General features: G+C 39.1%; 1 protein-coding gene across 8 annotated transcripts in view; it reads left to right on the forward strand.

Moving 5' to 3' along the window:
• Positions 1 to 22,200, forward strand: part of NR3C2 (nuclear receptor subfamily 3 group C member 2) — a 187,203-nt gene that overhangs the window by 92,381 nt on the left and 72,622 nt on the right. For all 8 annotated transcript variants that reach the window (XM_074540778.1, XM_074540782.1, XM_074540780.1 and 5 more), the window contains exon 3: positions 17,791 to 17,930. In XM_074540778.1, the coding sequence (XP_074396879.1) occupies positions 17,791 to 17,930 (140 nt within the window). The remainder of the gene's footprint in view (positions 1 to 17,790; positions 17,931 to 22,200) is intronic.

Consider the following 22,200-nt stretch of genomic DNA (forward strand, 5'->3'; position numbering starts at 1 on the left):
GGAATACAAACTAAGACAGTCACAAGAGAAAAACTCTTGAAGTGAAAGCTTAGGAGTGAGAAGTATATGTAACTTCTCTGGTCTCCTTAACATATTGAAGTTTAATGCTTCAATTATGCTGTAACACTACAGAAGGGGCAGTTCAAGCTGAAGTAATTAACAGGTACTGACCAAAAACTGAGGAAAAGTCTTAAAAGCTTTTATGTATTCATCCCCAGTCATAATAGGGAGATGGAAAGAGAGTTAAGAATTGTTTGCAATTTGTAAAGTCTCCTCACATACTTAGAATATTAGCTAAAAAAGCAAGTAAACATCCAGTGAAGGGAGTGGCTTTTTTGCCTGTTCCAATTAATAGATGAATTTGCAGCAGAACTTGCATAGCACTGCAGGCAGTGCTCATAACTCTTGAATGGGACATTCAATCCCTGTCTCAGTTGAGCACATTCAACTTCTAGCACTTGCAGATTCTGTGTATCAAGATAACATCCCTGTCAATTCTTACACAAATGTCTTCAGGGAGCACACACAGAGCCAGCAAGTGATATCTCTCTCCTGGGGAGCCAGTAAAGTCCCATTTGTGCATCAGTGACGGGCTCGCTTGGAACATCACCAAATATGTTTAATCCAAAGTAAAATGGAGTTTTGCCATAGACTGTCATGAACTTTTGCAGATTTTGTGTTTAACATCCTTCCAGATCTGTGAATTTCACTGTTAGGGAAGGGAGAGAAAAAAAAAAAAGACCATACAAATTTCATGAAGTATGCATTGTATAAAGGATAAATGATTATAAGCATATGGTACCTTTCCATGAACAGACTTGCATATGCATAAAACTTTCTTTAGAAGTAGCCTTGGAAGCATGCAGAGCTTCCAAAATATCATTCAGACCACTAAATTAGACTTTCTCCTTTTCTTCCCCCTCCCACCATGTTATGGTAAAATGGTAAGAGATAGGATTAAATATACTCCTTAATTTCTTTCTTCTTATCTTTTCCCTCTCTTCTCCCAAGAGATTTCAGGGACTCATTGTTAAACATTGTTGTACCCATTTTGGCTCCATGATGCATAAAGTGTGAAGAGATTGCCTTCAGCTGAAAGGCAAAAGGCTGGAAGATTATTAGAAAATATAGGAAAAGAAAAACTATATCAATGGTAGTACGCTAAGATGCTGATCAGACAGCTCAACACTGATTTTGTATTACTAGGAAAAACAAGACCAAATTGTTGTTGTTGTTGTTGTTGTTATTATTATTACTGTTATAGTCTATTTTTTTTTTCAGGGGGTACCTATATGACCTCTCCTGTATTTCCTATACATCCTTTGCAGAGAATTCAGGAGGTTTGTGGTGAGAGAGGATCATTATTTTTCATGCATGTCATTTGTCCTCTGCTTCGTTAGCTCTCCTCTGCAAGCTGGCAGCGAACTAAACCAGAGCTCTGGAGCAGCTCAGAATTGTGTTTCTGTATCCAGTCTGAGACAGTTTTGAAGTTGGCCCTAACAGGATTGGAGTTAGCAGCATGCAGCAGCTGAAAATGTCATACTTTGGCTCTGCTGCTGCTGGGCTAAGTCTCACTATTGCCCTTTGTTGTTCTCACATAGCATTTTATTTTTAGGTGGCATTGTTTATGAGGACATAGAGAAGAGAGGTGAGAGGGAGAGGGAAAGGAGGGCTGTTGGACTGTCAGCATTAATATACAGAAGTGAACTGGTGAGGTGTTGGACCCCTCGAGTCATCCTTGGAGATCTGGCCATGTGGGTGGGTGAATGTTAAGATCAGGTGTGAGCAGTAAGTTAGCATCGAGGTGTCAGCAATTTCCAACAAGGTTTTCCACTTGCTAATTTCCCTGCCTAACGTGTCCTCCTCGTGCAGGTGATGGATATTCACTTGCTCTGTTGCAGGAAAATGTTGTTCTGATGGACTCACAGCAAGGGAGCAAGGGGGGAGGGTGCTGCAAAGTAAAGGGAGGGCTTGAGCAGGTAAACATGCCAGACAGAATTTCAGATGGGCTCCATCACGTTACCTTCCAGGAACAAATGTGTGGGATGCAGGAGTATTTTAAGCTACAAGCTCATTTGGACTAACAAAGTGACATGCATTTGAAACAACTGGGTAGACAGTAATTTAGACGGTTAAGTTCAGTTTGACAGGTCGTGCTTTGGTGTCACCCATCAATCTGATAATTTAGTTACAAAATATTTTTTGTGGTTTGTCCAAAATATCTCAGCCTGGTAAAGCATTAGGTAAGATGGCTTCCGGGGTGCTTTGTATAAGGAAATTGCAGAAAGGTGGGAATGAAGGACACCGCTTCAGGTAGTAGTGACTGTTTTACCTGTATGAATTTCTTGAAAGACTTGAGGAGTGTAGAACACAGAAGCACTGGATATAATCTTTCTGTGCTATCAGTAGTAGCCAGAGCACCCCAGAGCACCCTCGAGTTTAGAGCTGTTGATAGAGTTGATTGACTAGGACAGGTTTGCCATATTCTCCCCCACATCTCCCCATCTGCTTAGCATAATCAGAAGAGAATAATTTTGCCACTTATTCGCTTAAATGATTGAAATTTTGAACCATTTGAGAGAGGAATTTCAGCTTTGGAGTGCGGTTATTTCCAGTAGTGTTGGGGATATAAAGGGAAGCTGTGGCAGAGATTCCCTTACAGGAGGAGTCACCTGGAAGCAGCACCCAGTCCCTTTTTTCCCTGCCAGTCTTCAGACTTATTGGAAGCATATGCATGCCTAGGGTAAAAGGGCACAGAAATAATATAATGGGAAAGATTTGCAGGATTATCTTAACTACATTTCTGTCAACGAGACCTTGTTTCTTACAATACAATCCTAAATCCTTTCTTCATTAAAATTTTAAACCACTCAGCTCCAGAGGAAAACGCTTTGGTTCCTTTTCTCCTTAAAAAATAATGTGCATGTGTCTACTGAAATTGCACTGTTATATTTAAAAATACCTTAACAGGCTGCTTTCTAATGAGCGGGTTTTTTCTGATAGTGCAGTTTTTCTAGAGCAGTGGAACAGCTCATAAATAGTTAATTGGAGCCATGGCTGTACTTGTGCACTTGAGTAACAGCCTTGGTCAGGAACTTCTCAGTCGTGCAGACAGGCCTCTGCAGCCTTATCAGCAACAGGAGCAGGATGTCAAATTTTCTACAGGAATAGGAGACACCAACAAAATTTGCCATCTACTTCTAATTAAGTATAGACTTGAAGTTCATTTGCTCAAGACAGCAGTATCCAAAGTAATTTGTATTTTTTTTCTGTGAACTTCTTTTTTTCAGGGCATAATGCCCATTGGAATAAATTTGGAGTAAGTTAAAATGTTAAAGCCTTTTCTTTTTATACAAGGTCCTGGTTTTCTTCTGTATCATCTGGATTTCAGCTGTCCAGTTTATCCCTGTCATCTCTTTCACAGCATTGGAATTTAAATATGCATATCATGTTTTGTTAATAATATGTCAGTGAATTGAATTACTCTCTATTCTTAATGAAAGCTCTTCAGGTTTAATGAGCAAAGAAATAATGTAAAATATAATAACCCAAGCCTTAATATTTTCTTGATCAAAAGTCAAGCCTTCTATATAATTTATTAAAGTAGCATAATGTCCTTACATTTGAGGTCAAGATTTTGCAGGCTTAGCAGAGATTTTTATGCATAAGGGAAAGATGAAACTTTAAAAATATTATTTCAGCAGTTTCATAATTTAGGATTGTGACCTCATGCTCTAAGAATAATTATGGCGCATCACGATCAGCAGTTTATCAATATTCATTCATGGACTTAGACTCTCTTCATATCATAGTTTGTTGGGTGGATTTTTTTTTTTCTTTTCATGCAACCATAGTAACTTTAAAATAGATGCTAAATGCCTTAAGGAGCACGGGCAGTTGCATTATTTGTAGATTGTGCTTTAAGCAGTATCTACAATATTTATGAAAGCCACTGTTCTTTCCCTGAATTTTTGTGCAGTTGTTATACCTTCTGCTGCCAGGTGGGACCAGTGTTTCTAAGGACCTCTCACAGTGATGTTGGCCAGCTCTGCTTTCATTGTGGCCGCCGTGAATTTGAATTTGTCGTAGCTGCAGGTGCAGTTCCTGCAAAAATAAGAGGCAGTAGGGGGGTTGCCATTGGTTTAAGCTGAAATCATAATGGCAGTAAAGGCTAAGTACAGATATGAAGGTCTGTGGCTGTAAGTTCAGTGCTGTTCATTGGGAAGATGGTCAAATGCTGAGAACCAGCTGCAAGGGAACGCCAAATCAATGAAGTGAACACTTCACCACTTTATTAAAATTTCTATGTATCATCTTTAATGAAGCATTAAATGAAGGTTTCTGACCTACCCAGCCAAGACCAGCAGGCAGCAAAACAGCACAAGCCCTTCTGACTGTCCTGTAAATACTACAGAGAAGAGCAGTAGGCACTTGTGGTTCTTCTGGTCAGAGAGCACCACCTGGCCTGGCAAGGGCAAGACTGTTTGCAGGCATCAGGGACAAGTAGATGATTCCTCAGGAGTTCAAGCATGCAGACATTCAACTCTACAAAAAGAGTAGAGCTCATGCCTTGGAAAGTGGTGTATTCATTCACTTCTTGCAGGAAAAAGAAACTTCTACCTTTGCTGGAATAATGGTCATCTGTGACTGGAGGTTTAGCTTGGTTGAGGAACAGTTAATGCAGTTTTTCAGCCAAGGAAATCTCAGAAAAGCTGAGAATAAAGGCCTGTATATTTTCTTTGTCAAGTAAACCAAAGCCTGTAATACCATTAATCTCAAGGGTTTCTTCAGGCTTCAGCAAACTAGATTTTTGGGAAGAAGTTGAGTTGGCAGCTCTGGTGCGTGCTTTCAGCTGGGGCAAAGCATCACAGCTTTCCTCCTTGAGATGGGCATGAGGCTTCATCCCTGCCCTGATCCACGTTGATATCTTGTAGGCAGGGCTGCTTCTTGACCTGTTTGGTGTCTGTGCTAGGGGAAACTGCACCCTGTGTCACAAGGTTGGAGGAATTGAGCTCTTTGCCTCAAGTCCAAGGTCATGCAGCTGATAACCTGCAGCCTGCCGCTCTCTGCCAGCCTCTGCAGCTGGTTCCTGGAGGGCTGAGAGCAGGAGGGACTGACTCCCCACGTTATTCCGCCAAGCAGCTTGGCCTGAACACTTGTGTGAGGCAAACTTGAGGTGCTGCTTCATTTTCGCTCTGCTGGGAGACGTTCATGGGCTTGACATTTGTAGGCAATTTGTGCCGCTCCTGCAGCAAGTTGCCCGAGCGCTGCTGCACTTGACAGCACAGTCACCAGCAAGGGTAACAAAAGGCAGAGCAGCATTTGTGAGATTAAAGCAGTGTTTCTGGAATGAAAAAAGTGCTGAACTTCAAACAAGTGCTTGGTATGCATTTACTTTTATTAAAATTCCTCTGTATGACTCTGAAATTTGGATAACAGCCTCACTTCTCCCAAGCTTTAGTGAGTTCCTCTTGAACTGTCTTTGAGTGCTTGCTGGTGTAAAAAGCCTGGGAAAGGTTTTGGCAAGTTCTTGCAAGTGTGTTTAAGCAGCTTAGAAACACTGTTTTTGTTGATATAGGAGCACAAATACAGATTTTCAAGGGAAGGTATGGACAGTGTTGCCTGAAGCTGCTTTGTTTGGGCTCGTTAATATCAGAATGGCTTTGAGTAAAGTCCAGGAAATATTGCAAGGGTGTCTTCAAGGAAAGTCCACATTTGGAGTCCAAAACCACAAAAAAGACAACAGCTCTCTCCAGTGTGGTCAAGCTTTTGCAAATTCAATAACTAGACATCTATAGACAAGTGCAGAAGTGGAACACTTTATTTGGGGTAAACAAACAGGAATAAGTGAATCAGATGAGTATCTGATAACAGATAACATGCTGCAAAAAGTCCCTGGTTTACAGTAGCAAGTCCAGCAGACCCCTAGACAGAGCTTAAGGAGATCTTTATGTAACTGAGCTGTCTGTGTGTTCCCACCTAATAAGTTTTGAATGTCAGCCAACTCCAACTAAATTTGACAGTGGGTAGCTATTACAGCTATTCCATTTTAGCTGTTACCTCTTACCAGTTCCATTAAGAGAAGTGACTGGAAGGAGGAAAGGCACCCAATTAGTGCCCCCACTAGAGGAAAGGGGCTAGTTCACATTTTTTTGCCTGTTAAATGTTGCAAGCAGGAAGTAGAAAGACCCAGGAAACACAGCTTCATTATTCTTGCTCTTGAATGACAATAATTTTTTTAAATAGCAAAGCATTTTCATAAACTTTAGAGCTCTACTCTTTATTTTGTATATATTCTTTAGGAACATGAAAAATCAATATAGAAGTAGGAAGCTCCAGGTTTCTTCTGTCTTTGTGACAGCAGTGGTTTCCCACACCAGGAGCTGCATGGGGTGAAGTGGTCTGAAGCCTGAAGGTGGGCAGATGGGGCCTTCTTGGATCCTCCAGCTGTGTGATGAAACTGAGTTACACTCTGGTTGCAGCAACTTTTGAATCCATGGCTGCTCAAAGCTTACTCTTTGTTGAGTCATCTTCTTTCTTCCCCAAATGCTTATTCTGCATATTGCACACCTGTTTTGAACAGAAATAATTTTGGTGGCTACAGGAGGCAGGGCGGGGTGGGGGAGAGGCAAAGCAGATTGTTTTAGAATAGGCAGAAATTCAAAGCCAGGTTAAATGGGGTTTCAGCAACATGGTCAGGTGGAAAGTGCCCTTGCCCATGGCAGGAGGTTGGCACCAGATGAGTCCCAAGTCCTTTCAGTGATTTGATGATACTGCTTAATGAAGCAAAGAATGTGTCACCAGGTTCTTTGGTTTTAATTGGCTTTGTGTGGGACCCGTTTTGTCAGTGAGTAATAATATTTGTGGTATAACAATGAATGCAAATATTGCAGTCCTTGCTAAAGGAAATTGAAAGTCTGTGCCACAAACAGACTGCATAAGTGAGTTCTAGGGGGGTGATGGATTAGCAAGTAATAATGTTTGCTCACTGCTATACACCTTGATTTCTGTATAACTTGTATAAATTTATGCATAAGCACTTCGTTATGCACACTCATAAACTCTCTGTCTACTTCTACAGTAGTGTGCTTTTGTGCATAAACAGTTAAACATCCTTTTCCTGACACGGGAGGGATGCTGGTATTTTTACTTATTGTACCAGCTCTTATTCCCACTGAAGTTAAATGCAAGCTGCCTTCCAAAATCAAGGCCTGCTATACATTGCAAGAGGGTTCTGGCAGGATGTAGCAGAGGATTTAGGAGATGAGCTGTGTTGGTTGTTGAACATAACTCTCCTGGTCTGTGCTTTCTTAGTGCTCCCATTTTCCTTTGGTCTTTGCTGTCTGGGTTTCAGCTCCTCAGCCGGAGAGAGTGGTAGGTACAGTCCTGTGTATCATTAGTATGTGAGCAGTAGAGTGAATTTCAGCTGAATAAAAATGAATTCTTTGACTTGCAATTGTGAACGTTTCTAGTTTGCCTTGACAATCCTGTCAAGACAAATTTGAACTTTGTCAGCAATTGTGATTTCTTGTGGGAGAATTACCAAAAGCCTTTGCTCTAGGTATCAGTCAGTGATTGCAGCCCTCATCTGCTATTTGACCAAAATTTTCCATGGCACTCAGCAGGCTATTACTTGTCACTCTGACATATAATGAAGGAGTATTTTAATTGATTTAAAAGTTAAAATTTATGGTTACTTAATACAGTATAGCTGTATTACATGTCAGCGGTTATACTTGCTGTGAAAATAGAGAAAGGGGAGTTGAAAGGACTGGGGGTTTGGAATATTTTTAAAACACATGCCATTGATTCTGCCTTCCACTTTGAGGAGATATCAATAGAGTTTTTATTTAGTTAATAGGAGCAGAGGTTTTCTATTATGTAATTATTGTTGATTTTAAAAGAGATTCTGGAATGTTAACTGTGCATCTAGTTTCTAAAACTGTTTCTTCCAAGATTCAATAGTGCTTCTGCTCAAAATTCTTTGCTTTTATGTTGAACTTTGAATAACTGCATTTTGGATCTGATGCTGTTCTGTTTTGTCACCTAAACCATTTTTCTCTCATGGTTTCCAGGTGCCCAAAATAGGCATTATTATACATAAATCCAAGGGTTATGTGAAATTGAAAATTGTAAGTCACTCTGAAGGCTGTACAGCATGAGTGTGGTTGGTGCATTTACATACATGCAAGTTATGCCTATGCTGGAGTATGGCATCAGCTGGTCTGGCAATCCTGTCTTCCTGATTTCTCTCATGGGTGCAAGTATGCAGTGGCTTTCTAACTGGTGATGATGAGTTTAAACCCTCTTTTTCTCTGTGTCCATTTCTGGACAAGACAAGCCCTTTTGGAAGCAAATGAAGAGAGGAAGGCACTACAAAGACGAGTGATTTGCATTTCTCTTCTCTCCACCCTGCCCATTGTCAACTTACCTGACTTTCTAAATTAGGAAGAAGTATGGAAAGAATATCTGCATTCCTTCCATAGGAGTAGGATGGGAAATTGGGCTGTTGAATACTCATTTATGTATCTCTTTTGGCTCACACTTGCCTGACCCTCCATATAAACAACAGGCAAGGAAAACATAAGAACTTGAAGTGTGCAAGTAAATGTGGCAGCCAACAATATCACCACCAACAGGAGTGAACTTACCTTGGGGTAAATACAAGGGTAAGGCTCTCTGCAAATTGTCACTGTACGTGGAGGTGGGACAAGTGGGAAGTGATGTCCCTGTCTGAACTGGAGCTGCTGCTTGCTTGTGTGCTCTGCTAATCATCACAGTTTTTAAAAGCATAGATGAAGCCGGAGAAGGCTGTTTCACCTGTGACAAAATTCACAGGTTGGACTGGAATCATTGTTGCTGGAGGGGATCCAATTGCAAACTGTTGGTAAGCATCTGAGAGGCAGAGAGACTGGGAAGGAAAGTGATTGTTTAGGCAAGACAGGATTAGTAAAGATAGACGTGGAAACCCTACCATCTACTTTTAGGAAGGTGTTTGGTTTGGGCTGTGAGACCAGGATGATGGAAAAACCAAATTTACAAACTACCTCCATATCTGTATACTTAGAGCTGCAAGAGTCATCCTGTTTCATGTATCAAGTAATAGTGACATGCATTAAAACACAATGAACAGGTTGAATTCCTAAAAATGGAAAAATGTTAGTGAGAAGGAAGCCATAATTATTTCAAATAGTGGTTTTAGAAGTTGACAGATGTTTCAAAATAATGTGACTGTTAGTCTTTTAAAATACTGTTAATGAGAGATGATGGTAAAGTTGGAGTTTGGTTCTCACTGTATCATCTGAAGCCAGTGCCAAGCAGAAAACTTCCAGTAAAATATAAGTACCTGTCCCTAATCTTATTAAGGATTATTGCTTTGTGAGATCATTTTAGGGGGGAGATCATTTTAGGGGGGTTTATTTATTTTTTCCAGACTTCTTTTTACAAGTGTTCACAGTGCTCCCTGCATCTTGCAAGATACTCTGTTATTGTCAGGAATTTCTGTGATAGGACTCATGGGCTGAAGTCTTAGCCCTAAGTTCTGTGTTGGTACTTCATGCCAAGTGATACTGCGAGCTCTCTGTTGCTTTTCATTCTCCCCAAAGTCCTGTTTCTGAAGTTTAGATTGGTGTGCAGACCTTCCTGCTTCTCTTTTCTGTTCCTGTGTGGTATTTTAATATAGCAAACACTAGTGCTGTAATTCCAATATTCTTTCAACATCCACCATAATTTTGTCTTGGTGGATGGGAGGGGAGGGGGGCATAAGGGCTTTAAAAGACCAAACCCACCACTCCATTTTCCCCTTAGATTTTTTTCAGATCAAGCAGTAATAATACATGTTGCCTTCCTAAGCCTGTGGGATTGCTCTTATGAGTAAAGGTCTGCCATACTGGGGCTATTATGTGACAAGTTGGAAAATAGCCTTTGTTCCCATGGTAACCTTTTTTTTGTGCTTTGGTGCATTTTTCCCCTATGGTTTTATGGTTGCTCTGGAGGTTTTTCTATTGTGGTATTTTAATCCCCAGTAGACAGTGGATGGCAGTTCAGTTTACTTTTTGCTGTTATGAAATAATTTAATTTTGAAAAAAAATTATTTGATTATGGAACTCTTGTAAACTTTTTATGTTGTGGTTAGGGTATTAATGGTGTGGTAGCTTTCTCTGTAAGCATGTCATGCACTCAGAAGTCAAAGCAAACACTTGGTAATAGGAAAGTACGTCCAACTGGACCAAGCTGCTTCTGTTGTAAACTAATAGTTTTAATACAGTTATTCTTTTAGTACTTTGGGGCCAAGCTGTTGCCAGACATATCAGGTAGATTTTTGTCTGCAACGAAATGACATTTCTTAAGGTCATTAATAGTCAATATTCTGGTCATCAATCAGTCATTTCAGGTTGATGTAATAAGTGTTTCATAAAATAAACTTTCAAACAAAGGAAGGTGTTTTTAAGGAGTTGCTTGTTTAGACTCTGAGGGAAGAACTTCAACTAAAGTTGAGAGCCTGCTTTTAAAAGGAGGAGGCTTTTTAAAGAGATGCTTTTATTACTGGTAGCATCTCCCTGCATTTTCCTTCTTTGTGCATTTTTCTCCCTTGCTTATTCAGTTTTCTTTGTCTCGGAATCCTTCAGTAGCAGAGCAATGCACTTGTGCAGTCTTGTCTTGCCTGAAATTCCTCATGGTTACGATTTCCCACTGGTGCCCCCATCAGCAAGGAGGAGTAATCAATAGGAGTAATGGCATTTTATGCAGCTTTAAAATGTTTCTGACTGAGAAGGCAGCAGGGCTTCACCAGGTAAACACTGCTGTGCCCTGGTAGGAGAGTTACCAGGGTGCACAATGGCTTGCATCGTTTTCAGTAGCGGAAAATGAGATGGTGCTGTGAAAAACTGGATCTTCCAAGCTGTGTGTCTCCTCCTAGTTAGGGCAGGTGAGCAGGTGCAGGAAAAGAAAGAGTTAAATGTACTCCCTGCCCCCTCAAGCAGACTTTCAATAATTAACCAGATAATTTTCCAGATAAACTGTTCCTGCCTTATCTTGCTATACATAGCAATTTATAATCAGCAGCACAAACACCAGCATTGCATGCATTTAAACTGCACTAATTCTATAAGTGGGCCAAATATGAAAAGTTAGAGCAAATGCACTGTGAGGCTTACTGGAGTTCTCTGCCTTCCAAATCCAAAGGCTTTATCCTGATAGGAGACTCCCCTTTTAGGTTAACCATTCCATTTCAATAGATAACTATATCTATATACTGAAAAATCTGCAGAGCAAGGAAATTTTATTTCCCTGGGGCAGTTGTGTCTTGGTAGGTTGTGACAGCAGTTAGAGGAGAAAAGTGCATTGCAGAAGAAAAGTAGGAGGATGTTATACTTCTCTGATCACTAAATCACTGGGTAAAAATTAGTTTTATTTCCCTAGGAAATAAGTGCTCCTCAGTTTCAGTCCATCACAACACGTTTTCATTGATGCTTAAGTTTTTATTTTTCTGTAGTCAGCCGAATATTTGGAGGTAAAATTTGGATTGCCGACTATAGTTGCTACCAAAATATTTCAGTAGAAAAGGTCAAGGAAAAGTCAAAGTTTACAGCTGGATGGAGGAAAATGCTGAGTCCTGTCAGCATCCACTAAGGTAAATGGGAACTGAAGGAGCATAGCACACTTGCTTCATTTTGTAAAATCAACATATGCCTTAAGGTTAAGCTAAATACAGGAACCTGTTCACTTTGACTGCGGCACAGAACGCATCAGATTCTATTTGCCGAATAAACATTGGAACTTAAATGCTTTTTTTAAATCCTGAGTGCATCTTTTTAGATTTGGTGGGGCTTGGAAAAAAGGTTTGAGCCTTTTCTATTAGTGCATGTCAGAGTTTGCTTGTTATCATAATTACGATCCAGGTATGAAAGTGTGATGTGTGACCCTTAGGCATTGCTAAATAAAGTAGCTTCAAGTGAAAGCTGGAGCTGCCGAGGAAAAACACCATCCAGGTTCTCAGCTTGCTTTTTCTTAACTAAATGCACTTCCCTTCCAATTCCTTCATGTTCCATCATACTGAGCATTTCTTAAGATTAAAAAAGGTTGTAGTGTTTGAAGTTCAAATGATTGAAGGGTTTCTCTCTTGGAATACAAAAGCTCTGTACTTTACAAAGAAACAAAAAACCCCTAAAGAACTAATTGAGACTGACCACTAATTTAAATGTAATATCACAGCTACTGAATTCTATTTGTTGTTTGCTTGTTTGTTTTTTAAATAAGCTCTCAAAGAGGGTAAATGTTGCTCTGCCTGCTCTGGGAGGGTTGCTGCTGAGGGGATCAGGGGTGGTTGGGTTCCAGCAGTTCCTCCTTAGCTCAGCGTTCCCGAGGTCCCACGTGACTGCCTTCTCCTCCAAAATTCTGATCATTTCATCTCTGCACCTCCTCACTCCTCTCTGCTTTCTTGGTCTGCTGACAAGAAGATTGGTTTATATACTCTGACATTTAAGAAACACCATTTTCCAGCCTGCTAATCTGCTTTATTCAAGTAGTTATAGGAGAGAGCCAGGGTTCTTTCCTGCAGTGAAGCTGTTTAAAAATTCAGGTTATACAACAAAAACTGATGCTGGTCAAACATCAGTATTATTGACAATTAAAGCAGGCAGCATGGAGCAGAATCTGGGAGATGATAGATACATGGCACTGGGGGAGGTTGTGACTACCATCATTGTGGAGTGAATTGGTTTAATAAATAATCTACTGGACAAGTTCTGACTACTATGTCACTTTCTAAAGGAGTAATAGAATTATCTTGGACAGTGAAAATATTATGTGGACATGCACAAAAATAATGGAAGTAATGTGAAAAGGAAATGGTTTCTTTGCTGTCTACTATGATGGCTGAGGGAACAATGAGTTAAAGAAAAGAAGGTGCTGGGAGAGCTGCTAAGAGAGAATGCCCAGCTCTTGTTTTGGGCCACAGGTAGGTTAACTGCAGTATTTACAGTGCAGAGTTTACTATCATGTTTTTAGGTGCTAGTTCCCAGCAGAAGATGACTCCAGGGAGGTTATACTCCTTCAGAAATGAGATGAGAGGGTAGAAATAAACTGCTGGCAGCCTCTGCATCTTGAATATCCTGATTATTCTTCCTCTTACAGTTACTTTCTTTTCTTCTTGTGGTAAAAATATGATTCTATAATCTCAAGTTCTTTTTACCTTTGTTTTTGCATACCTTTATTTATTGAGGTGTACCCAAGTTCCTTCTGTTTGTTTTACTGCCAGAAAATTTCAGTATTAAAAAGAAAAGTCAATGATGTGGAATTAAAAAGGACTCATCTAGATCTCATAATAATAAAAGCGCTTGGAACAAATGACTTTGGAATACATATTGTGGCTTATGCCTTCTTTGGAGTGCTTCATTTTATCATCAGAGAGGCATCATTTGTTTAAACTGTGCTCCTGTATGACATCTGGTTTGGAAAGCATAATAACCTATATAATCAGCTTTTAAAATGCTGGATTATCTGTGGGTTTATTGACTCTTCTTTACAAAATCTGTTATTTCTAATTAATTCTCCATATAACTATTACTAAAGCCAACTCTGAGAGACACAAATGAGCTTGATGGCAATGGCTAGTCAAGGTCAGCATTTAACTGCCAGCATTTGCACTGTTAGGGATAATAAATCAGGCTTATTCTTAATCACATACCCTGCAACGTGACAAATGTTACTGGAGCCATCGAAGCAACCGTTTTAGCAATCATTTAGGAGATACATTTGGCATTGTTAAACCCCCTGTGCTGCCCTTGGCTGTAGCAGCATTGGGATAAAATATGCATGCTCTGGTGGATCTCCTCTTTGGATCCTGTGGAGTTTTATGGGAGGGGTGTGGGGCTGTGTTTGCCTATTCTTCTTGTTGTATTAGAAATAATGAGAGAAGCATGAAAGCAGCAACACCCAGGCAGCAACATCCCAATCAACCTATGGGAGCCACTGGCTTCTGAAAATGGGAATGAGTAGCCAGCTCTTTGGCACTCTTTCACATTTCTGGTGTTTTCAGTTGGGAGCTTATATTGAAACTAGCTTGCCACCCACAAGGAATGTCCTGGCTCAACAACATCCTGTTGTGTAAAAGTTTTTTTAAAAAACATGGTAAATATCAGAGCAATAGGGTATATGCTCTGATTTGGTTTTGGGTAAATACGGTGTTTTCACTCAATCTGAATTTTAAGATTGAAACCTGCTGTGGCCCACATATGCCATTAGATTTAGTGTCATTCTAGTAGATATTTGGCACTAGGCTAGTTATTTTCCAGGGAGTCAATTGTAAAGTTTCTAATATTTTTTATGGTATTCATTCTTACATGGATCAGCTCTTGGATATTCCAGAAGAGAGAATGACTTGTTGCTTAAGTAACTTGTAGTATTGTAACTAAACTTCTCATCTGGAGCAAATAATCAAACTTATCTCCAAAAAAAAGGAGCAAAATTAAATTAATGTATATATCTCTGTTATAATAAACTGAGTTTAACACTGATAGTTTGCTTATTAAGTGTTACCTGCCTGTAACTTTTCCCACATGCCAGTTTACATTAGGCATTTTTACTGGGCAAAAATTTACAGCATGCTGATGTGGAAAATTAATGCAAAGGGAAATATTTAACTTGGAGCATGCATGCGATGTAATTTCAATGTGGGGGGTTTAGTGTCTTTAGTTTCTCTGCCTATGCATATTATAGAATAAAGGGCTATGATGATTAATAAGAAGAATTGATTTAATGAAAGTGACGAATAAATGAAATATCTTCTTATGTCATCCACACTGGATGTCTGGCCTTGAAATAAAGGCCAGGGGGTAGGTTCCTAATCAGTCAGATATTTTTCACAATGGTCACTAAGGGAAGGCATGACAGCTTGAAAAGAGAGAGATTTAGGAGGAAAAGGTACAACCATCTGTGTGTGCCTTGTTTGGAAAGAAAAGCTTCCATGGAGAGAACGAGTTATCCTGAGGTTTAGCTTGTGATTTGAGCATATTTTTGGGCTCAGCCTTTTATTATTTGCACCACTTTACCTTTGTGTGAGGTATTACAGCAGCATTTTGAATTGGCAAGTACTCTGGTATAGTATGGGTGAAAGAGAAAAATAAGAGTTTTTTTTTAAAGTCAAACATTGTTCATTGGAGGCAATCATAGCCAGAGCTGGCACAGGTTGGAGGAGATTGAAGTACCAACAGCAAATATCAATGTTTCTTTGCAGTAAAGTATTTGAGAACAATTCTTGTTTGATACTCCTGTTAAGAATGAAAATGCCTCGTCTGTGTTTTCATGTATTCCACTTTTAAACTGAATAAAAGAATGAGTTAATTTGATTTAATTGCACAATGTTGAGCTTCCACCTGTGATGCTGTGGCTGAGTAGCTGAATACATACTTTGTATTCAGGCTGTACCTTCCAGCTGTACTCAAGTCTTCAGTGGAGAGGAGCACTGTATAAAATATGCTATAGATTGCGTCTTAGGCAGGCATTTAATAATAGTCATGGATCAACTGGTGTCTTAATTTGTCTTTGCTGACTTTTTTTTAACCTAATAATTCTGTGAAAGTGCAATTTTGTAGGGTAGCTTGTGTCTAAAAAAAGGTTCTCCCACCTTCTGCAAATCCTACATGACAATTTATTTTCAACTAAAAATAATACATAATTACATATATATATGCAGTATATATATAGAGAGAAGCATGTGCGTGCGTATATATATAAAAATAAAAATCATGCACACTGCTGTGATACCCTGGAAACCTCCATTTCTCTACAGGAAAAGCTCTCTAATAAAATTACCTCTTTTTTAGATATCAAAAAAAATACACTGACCTCTTTCAGGGTAGAAAGACTAGGAAAGTTTTTGCCAGTCTTATGAAGAAATGGGAACATGCAGCATCAAAATTAAAAAACCCCTGAGACATTTTGGTCTTACATCAGAACTGAAATGTTTCCCATCTCAGGCAAAATACTGATGTTTGCAGTGAAAGAAAGAGAATTTTCAAGGTGAGTTTTCCAGGTTACTGGCATTTTCTGTAGAAAGTAGACACCTTTTAAAGATTTTTGTTTAATGGGAGGTCTAATTTTTTCACGCAGCATGGAACGTGCTGGAGGGAGAAAGTGTTTTACTTTGTCTTAACACATCAGAGCTGAATACCAGCACAGCCTTGGCAAATCCTGGAAAAGTTACTTTTCCTGGGGGTAAATTATTGCAGTGTGTGCAGGTATGACTGTGATTGGAGCATGCAGAACTTATTTTAACATGGGTTTGGTGAGGCTTTCTCTCTTAACAGATGAGTTAATGCCATCACCTAGCAATTATCAAGTAGTGTGATGTTATGTAATGAGAGTATAAATAGCATGGGGACTAAAACTAGTAAATCTAACAGACTAGTGAGCAGACAAGAGCAGGAATGAATACTATTTGGAACATTTTCATTAACATCTGAGCGCTGTCATTTAAGCAGACATTTAGATTTGATGTTGCAGTAAAGCTGTAGGCCAGGGGAGCTGCGGTCCCTCATTTGGACTGACATTTGAGCTATGCCCTGTGGATAAATCACTTGGCCTCTGCATACCTCTTTAAAGGAAGTTAGAAATTTGGAAAAAGGCAAAGGGTTCATACTTGAGATTTCTTAAGCAAGCTCATTATCTTATATTTGAATTAAGACTGCCTGTGGACTTTGTTTCCCAGTGGCTGATGGACAAACAGCCTAGGACCTGCAGTTTGACCTGCCTGATAATTTCCCTGCTGGTGGGAAGTCTTTCACGGTTGTTTTTGTAAACAACTGTTTGGCAGCATTCAGAGAGATAACATATAAGAAATGCAAGAGGTCATGTTTACCTGGAGCAGAGAGGCTGTGTGGAAGGAGATAGTCTCTCTCCAGCCCCATGGAGACATGGGAGGGATCCAAAGCTTTCATCTCCTTCAGGATCTGGCATGTTTCTCCAACCATGCCCATTGCATTAGGGTGGCATTTCTAGTTCCTGGGGGAAGGATACTCACAGGATCAGGAAATGTGACTTGTTTATGAAAAGCATTGTCCTTGAGAGTGGAAAATGTTTCCTAATGGTACCCTGCAGTTTGAGACAGAGGTAGGTGATTGAATCAGGCTTGTAAGGTGCATCTCTGTACCAAACTTGAGGATGGTCTGAACCTCCAGTGCTGCTTTTCTGGCACCTACAGGCACATGGGAAAATCTTCTGCACTTGCAGGATGTACAAAGGCTTCAAAACTACATGAGAAGTAAGGTGCTAAATTGCAGGAATATCAGAAATAAGCTCATGAACTACTGCAGGGGTAAGCAGGAGCACAGACAGGGGAGTACATACCACCTTGCTGCACTACTTCATCACAAGGCCTTAGAGCTTTTCTTACAGGTACTCCTTAGCTGTGAAGGCTTCAAACAAATAAAGAAACAGAAAGAAAATTTATAGCTGCCAGGTTGCTGCCAGAATGGTTTGTTAGTTAGTTTGTTTTTTATTTTCAGTTTTAATCATCCGCTACCAATAAATTCCACTGCCCTTGTGGTAACTTCTCACATTAACATTGATATATTATGGGTGTTTTAAAACAGACAGTAAAAATATTGCACTTACTAATTAAAGCAATTCGTGTATTCAGCTAGGCACGGCCAGAAAGAGTTGTGGTTTCCTAATTGTTAGGTGCCTTGAGCAATATACCTGTTATAAATTCTTAATTGAACTTTGTATTATGGCTGGTGTGATTTGAAATATTCATATCTGCTTTGTTTTGTTTGATTGTTTTCACTCCAGCTCTTCATTGAGAAGTGTATCAACTGGATCTTCAAGACCTTCCAAAGTGTGTTTGGTGTGTGGAGATGAAGCATCTGGATGTCATTATGGGGTGGTTACATGTGGCAGCTGTAAAGTTTTCTTCAAGAGAGCAGTAGAAGGTAAGAAAACACAAAAAATATCAACACAAAAGACAAAATCTTTTTTTTTTTTGTTTTATAAAAGATATATATATATATACATATACGTTTTCCTATGTGTTTTCTGCTGTTGGTAAAATTCTATGAAAAAAAACATGTTGAGTGACCTTTATAGACTTTGTAAGCAACTTCATCAAGTGGATAAAGTTTTTAATATCTGATTATAAGAGTTCATGGCATGTGAAGGGCATAAATACCGTATAGGTTTTTGGAAGTCTCTGCTGATGAGTAAATGTTCTCACAACCACAGATGAAGTAGGAGATAGCTACTCACTGATTTATCTTCATGAAAAAACCCTAGAAGGAAAAAAATAGGTTCTTAATATGGTGTCCAGCTTGTGCACTGAGTGAGGCAGTGTGAGATGTGATTAATTTCTTCTGTGATCATTAAATCTACTTCTGATGGCAATAAGGATTTAGCTCTCTGTTAAATAGACCTGGAGGGCTTGTGCGTCACTGAAGTCAAGGCTTCGTGTAATGTCTATCAATCTATTTATCTATCCATCATCAGAAGTGTCAATCTAATTGAAATTAACTTCCCAAAGTTATAAGGACATGGAAAAGGTTTCCCCTTGCTGAAAACATCTTCTCTTAAAGTTGTGTAGTAGCTGACCTTGATTTCCTCATTCCCCAACTTCTTCTTGAGCATTTAGTTGCTTGATAAAGCACATGAACTTGAAAACCTTCTTTTTTCTGGCTGAGTGATTTCCTCCATGAACTTCCACACCACATCCTGGATGGCTCTTCAGGCACCCACATCTGAGCTGACCTCTGAATCTTGAGATATTTTTTGGTTGGGTGGTGGTGATGGTGAAGCTTTCCATATACATGCACACAGTGTGTGAAATGACAGCACCTTCTGTTGTCTCCCTGCCTCCTTTCCTGCCTCTCAGAAAAGCTTCCTCTCCAGTCTTGAATCACTGTAATTTCAAGGTACTATTTGCCCACGTTTGCATCTCTTTTGCTTACCATTCCAACATAGCATGATGGATGTTCCCATCCAGATTTACAGGAATATATGAAAAATTACTAAGGAATCCCTTTAAGAGTTAACAGAGCAGCAAGCAGTTTTCAAGCCTCAGAAGACAAAATTATTAGGAAAGGATTACTCTCTGATCAGGCATAGAAAGACATTTTTTAAATGTAATTAAAAGTGATCAGTAATTACCGAAAGTTTGCAAGTCATGCAAAAATAATTTTAAAATGAAAGAGAAAGCTACCCCATCATCCCTAAAAATTTGATGTGCTTTAAATTAGTTTAAAATACATTTCTAAGAGTCATTATAGTAAGATACATGTACCTACCAGTGGTATGTGAACGCTGTCTAGATTTCTTTGTATGCACATGACTGAGTTCTTGATGCTACCAGTAGCATTGTTGCTAGGCAGACACTGAAATTTTGTCTTGGCTTCCACTTTTTTTAATATATTGTAGAGTGTTGGCCTCAAAAGGGCATAGCAAAAACATTACACACATATTGGCTTCAAACATCCTGGCACAATCCATACAAATAAAAGTTTTTGTAGGTAGTTTTGTAACAAGAGGTTTCTTTTAGAGTCGTCATAAATTTTTCAGTTGAGAACAGGACCAATAAAAACCCCTTCCTGAGGTTTCCTATTTGAAATAATTGAAACAATTAAATATTTGTAACACAAGGACACACACATTTCTTTCATGATCTATTTAATGTTCCTCAGTTGATTATGTGCCTTTTTGTAAGGAACTTTAAAGGTCTCCTCCAACTCAGCCCCTCTATGAAGTGTGGAGACAAATTGGGTCAAAAAGCATGGAAGCAGAAAAAAGAGGGGTTTGTAGAGAGAGAACTCTGCACACTACCCGGCTTTTTGGGTGTCAGCTGGAATGGTTAACATTGTCAGCGCACCATGAACAGCCATTGACTGCCAATTCCTTCAGGCTCCTCTGAAATCCTACAAACCCAGAGAGATTATGACAGAAAATAAGAAATGTATTGTAATTTAAACCCAAGAAACTAAGAAGAACAAAGAGACTAAAGTTTGCATTTCAAATTATAAATCTGGTAATTGTATTCCCAGTTAATTGTATCTTGGAAGTTTCAGGAAGTGTCTAATGGATTTAGGAGAAGGAGAGGTGCAGACCAAAAGGAGTACTAAAATGGGTTTAATGGTAAAATTTCAAAAGTAATTTCAAGTGGCATGAAATCCAAGGCTGTAAATTATTCAAGTACTAGTTTTAGTATCAAGTAGGTACAGGCTTTTTGATGACTGACTGATGAACAGGAGACTGGTATGAAGAAACATGATTTTGTCATTAACATAAATTTGATCTGCCTTGCAAGCATTAAAAATCTTTGAGCTGTAAAAGTGTTGATAAATGGTGTCACTGCAAAAGTTAAGGTGTATACATTTAAAATACATTTTTACATAGGTTAATTTTATTCTATGGGTTTTTTCCTCAATTACAGATATGGCCACCTCTAAAGTCATTTAAACTTGAATTTCCGATCAATATAGAGTAATATTCTGAGAATACACTGTACTGTGAGGGAACCTAAAGCACCTGGCGAGGCTTGTCTTCTCTTTTTCCACTGAAGCAGCTTTCTCTAAGGAGCGTAGCAGGCTTGAAGTCAGAAATCACAGCTGTTCTTGCCTATGCTTTGCATTTTCAGTCTTCATTTGTTCAAGTTCCAGACAAGTATGAGGTAATCTCTCCTAAATCAAAATTTATATTGTTTCGTAAGTTGCTAATCTTTTATTCTTCCTTTGGCTTGGAAGCAAGAAGAAAGGAAGGCATTTTTTTCATCTTCATATGCTGCTAAAGACTACAGCAAAAATGACCATTTTCTTCAAGTTATTTTGCATATTTACTTGGAAATTTTTAGCTACTTAAAATGGGAGCGTTAAAAATTATATTGGATCAGTTATAAGGAAGCTTGTTCTTTTTTTAAAATACAAAGATGGGATAATTCAGTAGAGGTCAGATTCTGCTCTCGATTTCTGTAGCAGAAGGTTAACCTTACAGCTAGTTTTTCGATTTTAAGTTAAGAAAATAAGCTCTGAAGTAAAAACACAGGCACAACAACAGAAGTTTCTAGGGTTGTGGGTTTTTTTTTTTTCCTCACCTAAACTTTTGTCAGTTTAGAGTGGAGGGATAATTTGGTTGAAGGAAAGTTTTCAGTCTGATTTGATGCCTCCTGGATGTTACAAACTTGCTGTGCCCCTAAGTGAGCAGTGTAAGAACCAAGAAATCCTACCTGTTTCTCAGAAACAGGTGCTTTTCCTATGCACTGCAAGTTGAAGAACTTTTATAGGCCCTGGTGGAAGATAAAAAAAGCCTCTCTCTGTGTGCCTCCCTTGTTTATTGGTTTTGTTTTCATTTCAGTTGAAGTGGAATACTTATCAAGGTATGAGGAATGCTAGCATACATAACTCTTAAATAATTTGTCTAATTAGCATAACTTTTTGTAGAAAGCCACTGGTGAGCAGGGAAGTTCACTGTATTGATCATTTTATAAAGCAATACTTTTTATGCTGTATGAAGCTGAAGTTGACACATAACAGGCGTTTTGCACACCATTTTGCAGTGTGTACAGCCATGAATTTTGTAGGTCTGTATTACTATAATTAATTATACATACAGTTCTTCACTCTCCACTCTTCTGTTCATTCACTGTAATGGAGTCAGTGTTTTTCCATAACAGGCTGCAATTTTCCTTTTATCCACTTTCCTAAGGTCCATGGCCTCTCTAAATTTGACATCACTCAGTATAGATGTCCATATGTTTTCATAGAAATTTTTATGTGGGATTTGAAGTTGACTCTGTTTCTGACCTGTTGCAAGAATCTGTTTTACAACCTATCAAACAGAAATATTAGGTGAAGAGGAAGCAGATGGGTGATCTGCTGAGGGCAAGTGAGCTGGTCAAATTCATGTAGCAGCTGCTACTCTTACTTGATATGCTATGGTTAATAGGTGTAAAATAAAATTTAAATAATTAAGTCATTATAGGTTTGAAGCTGCCACCAGCCTTCCATGCTTTCATGGATATATGAAAAGGACTTTTCCTGGGTTTAGCTCTCGCAGGCAGTATTGCTCTGTGAAATTAAGTCTTGGTTCCTTCTCCAGGCTGGCTTTAGTTACTAAGAGCTCAGAGTTGAGGAGACTGGTAGGAGGAAGGTGCTAAAAAAATTTGCAATGGGACCCCAAAAAGGAGTAAAAAAATCCCCAGGCAGCAAGAGTTGAGACATAAGA

Source organism: Zonotrichia albicollis, chromosome 5 (assembly GCF_047830755.1).
Source record: "Zonotrichia albicollis isolate bZonAlb1 chromosome 5, bZonAlb1.hap1, whole genome shotgun sequence".
Classification (NCBI taxonomy): domain Eukaryota; kingdom Metazoa; phylum Chordata; class Aves; order Passeriformes; family Passerellidae; genus Zonotrichia; species Zonotrichia albicollis.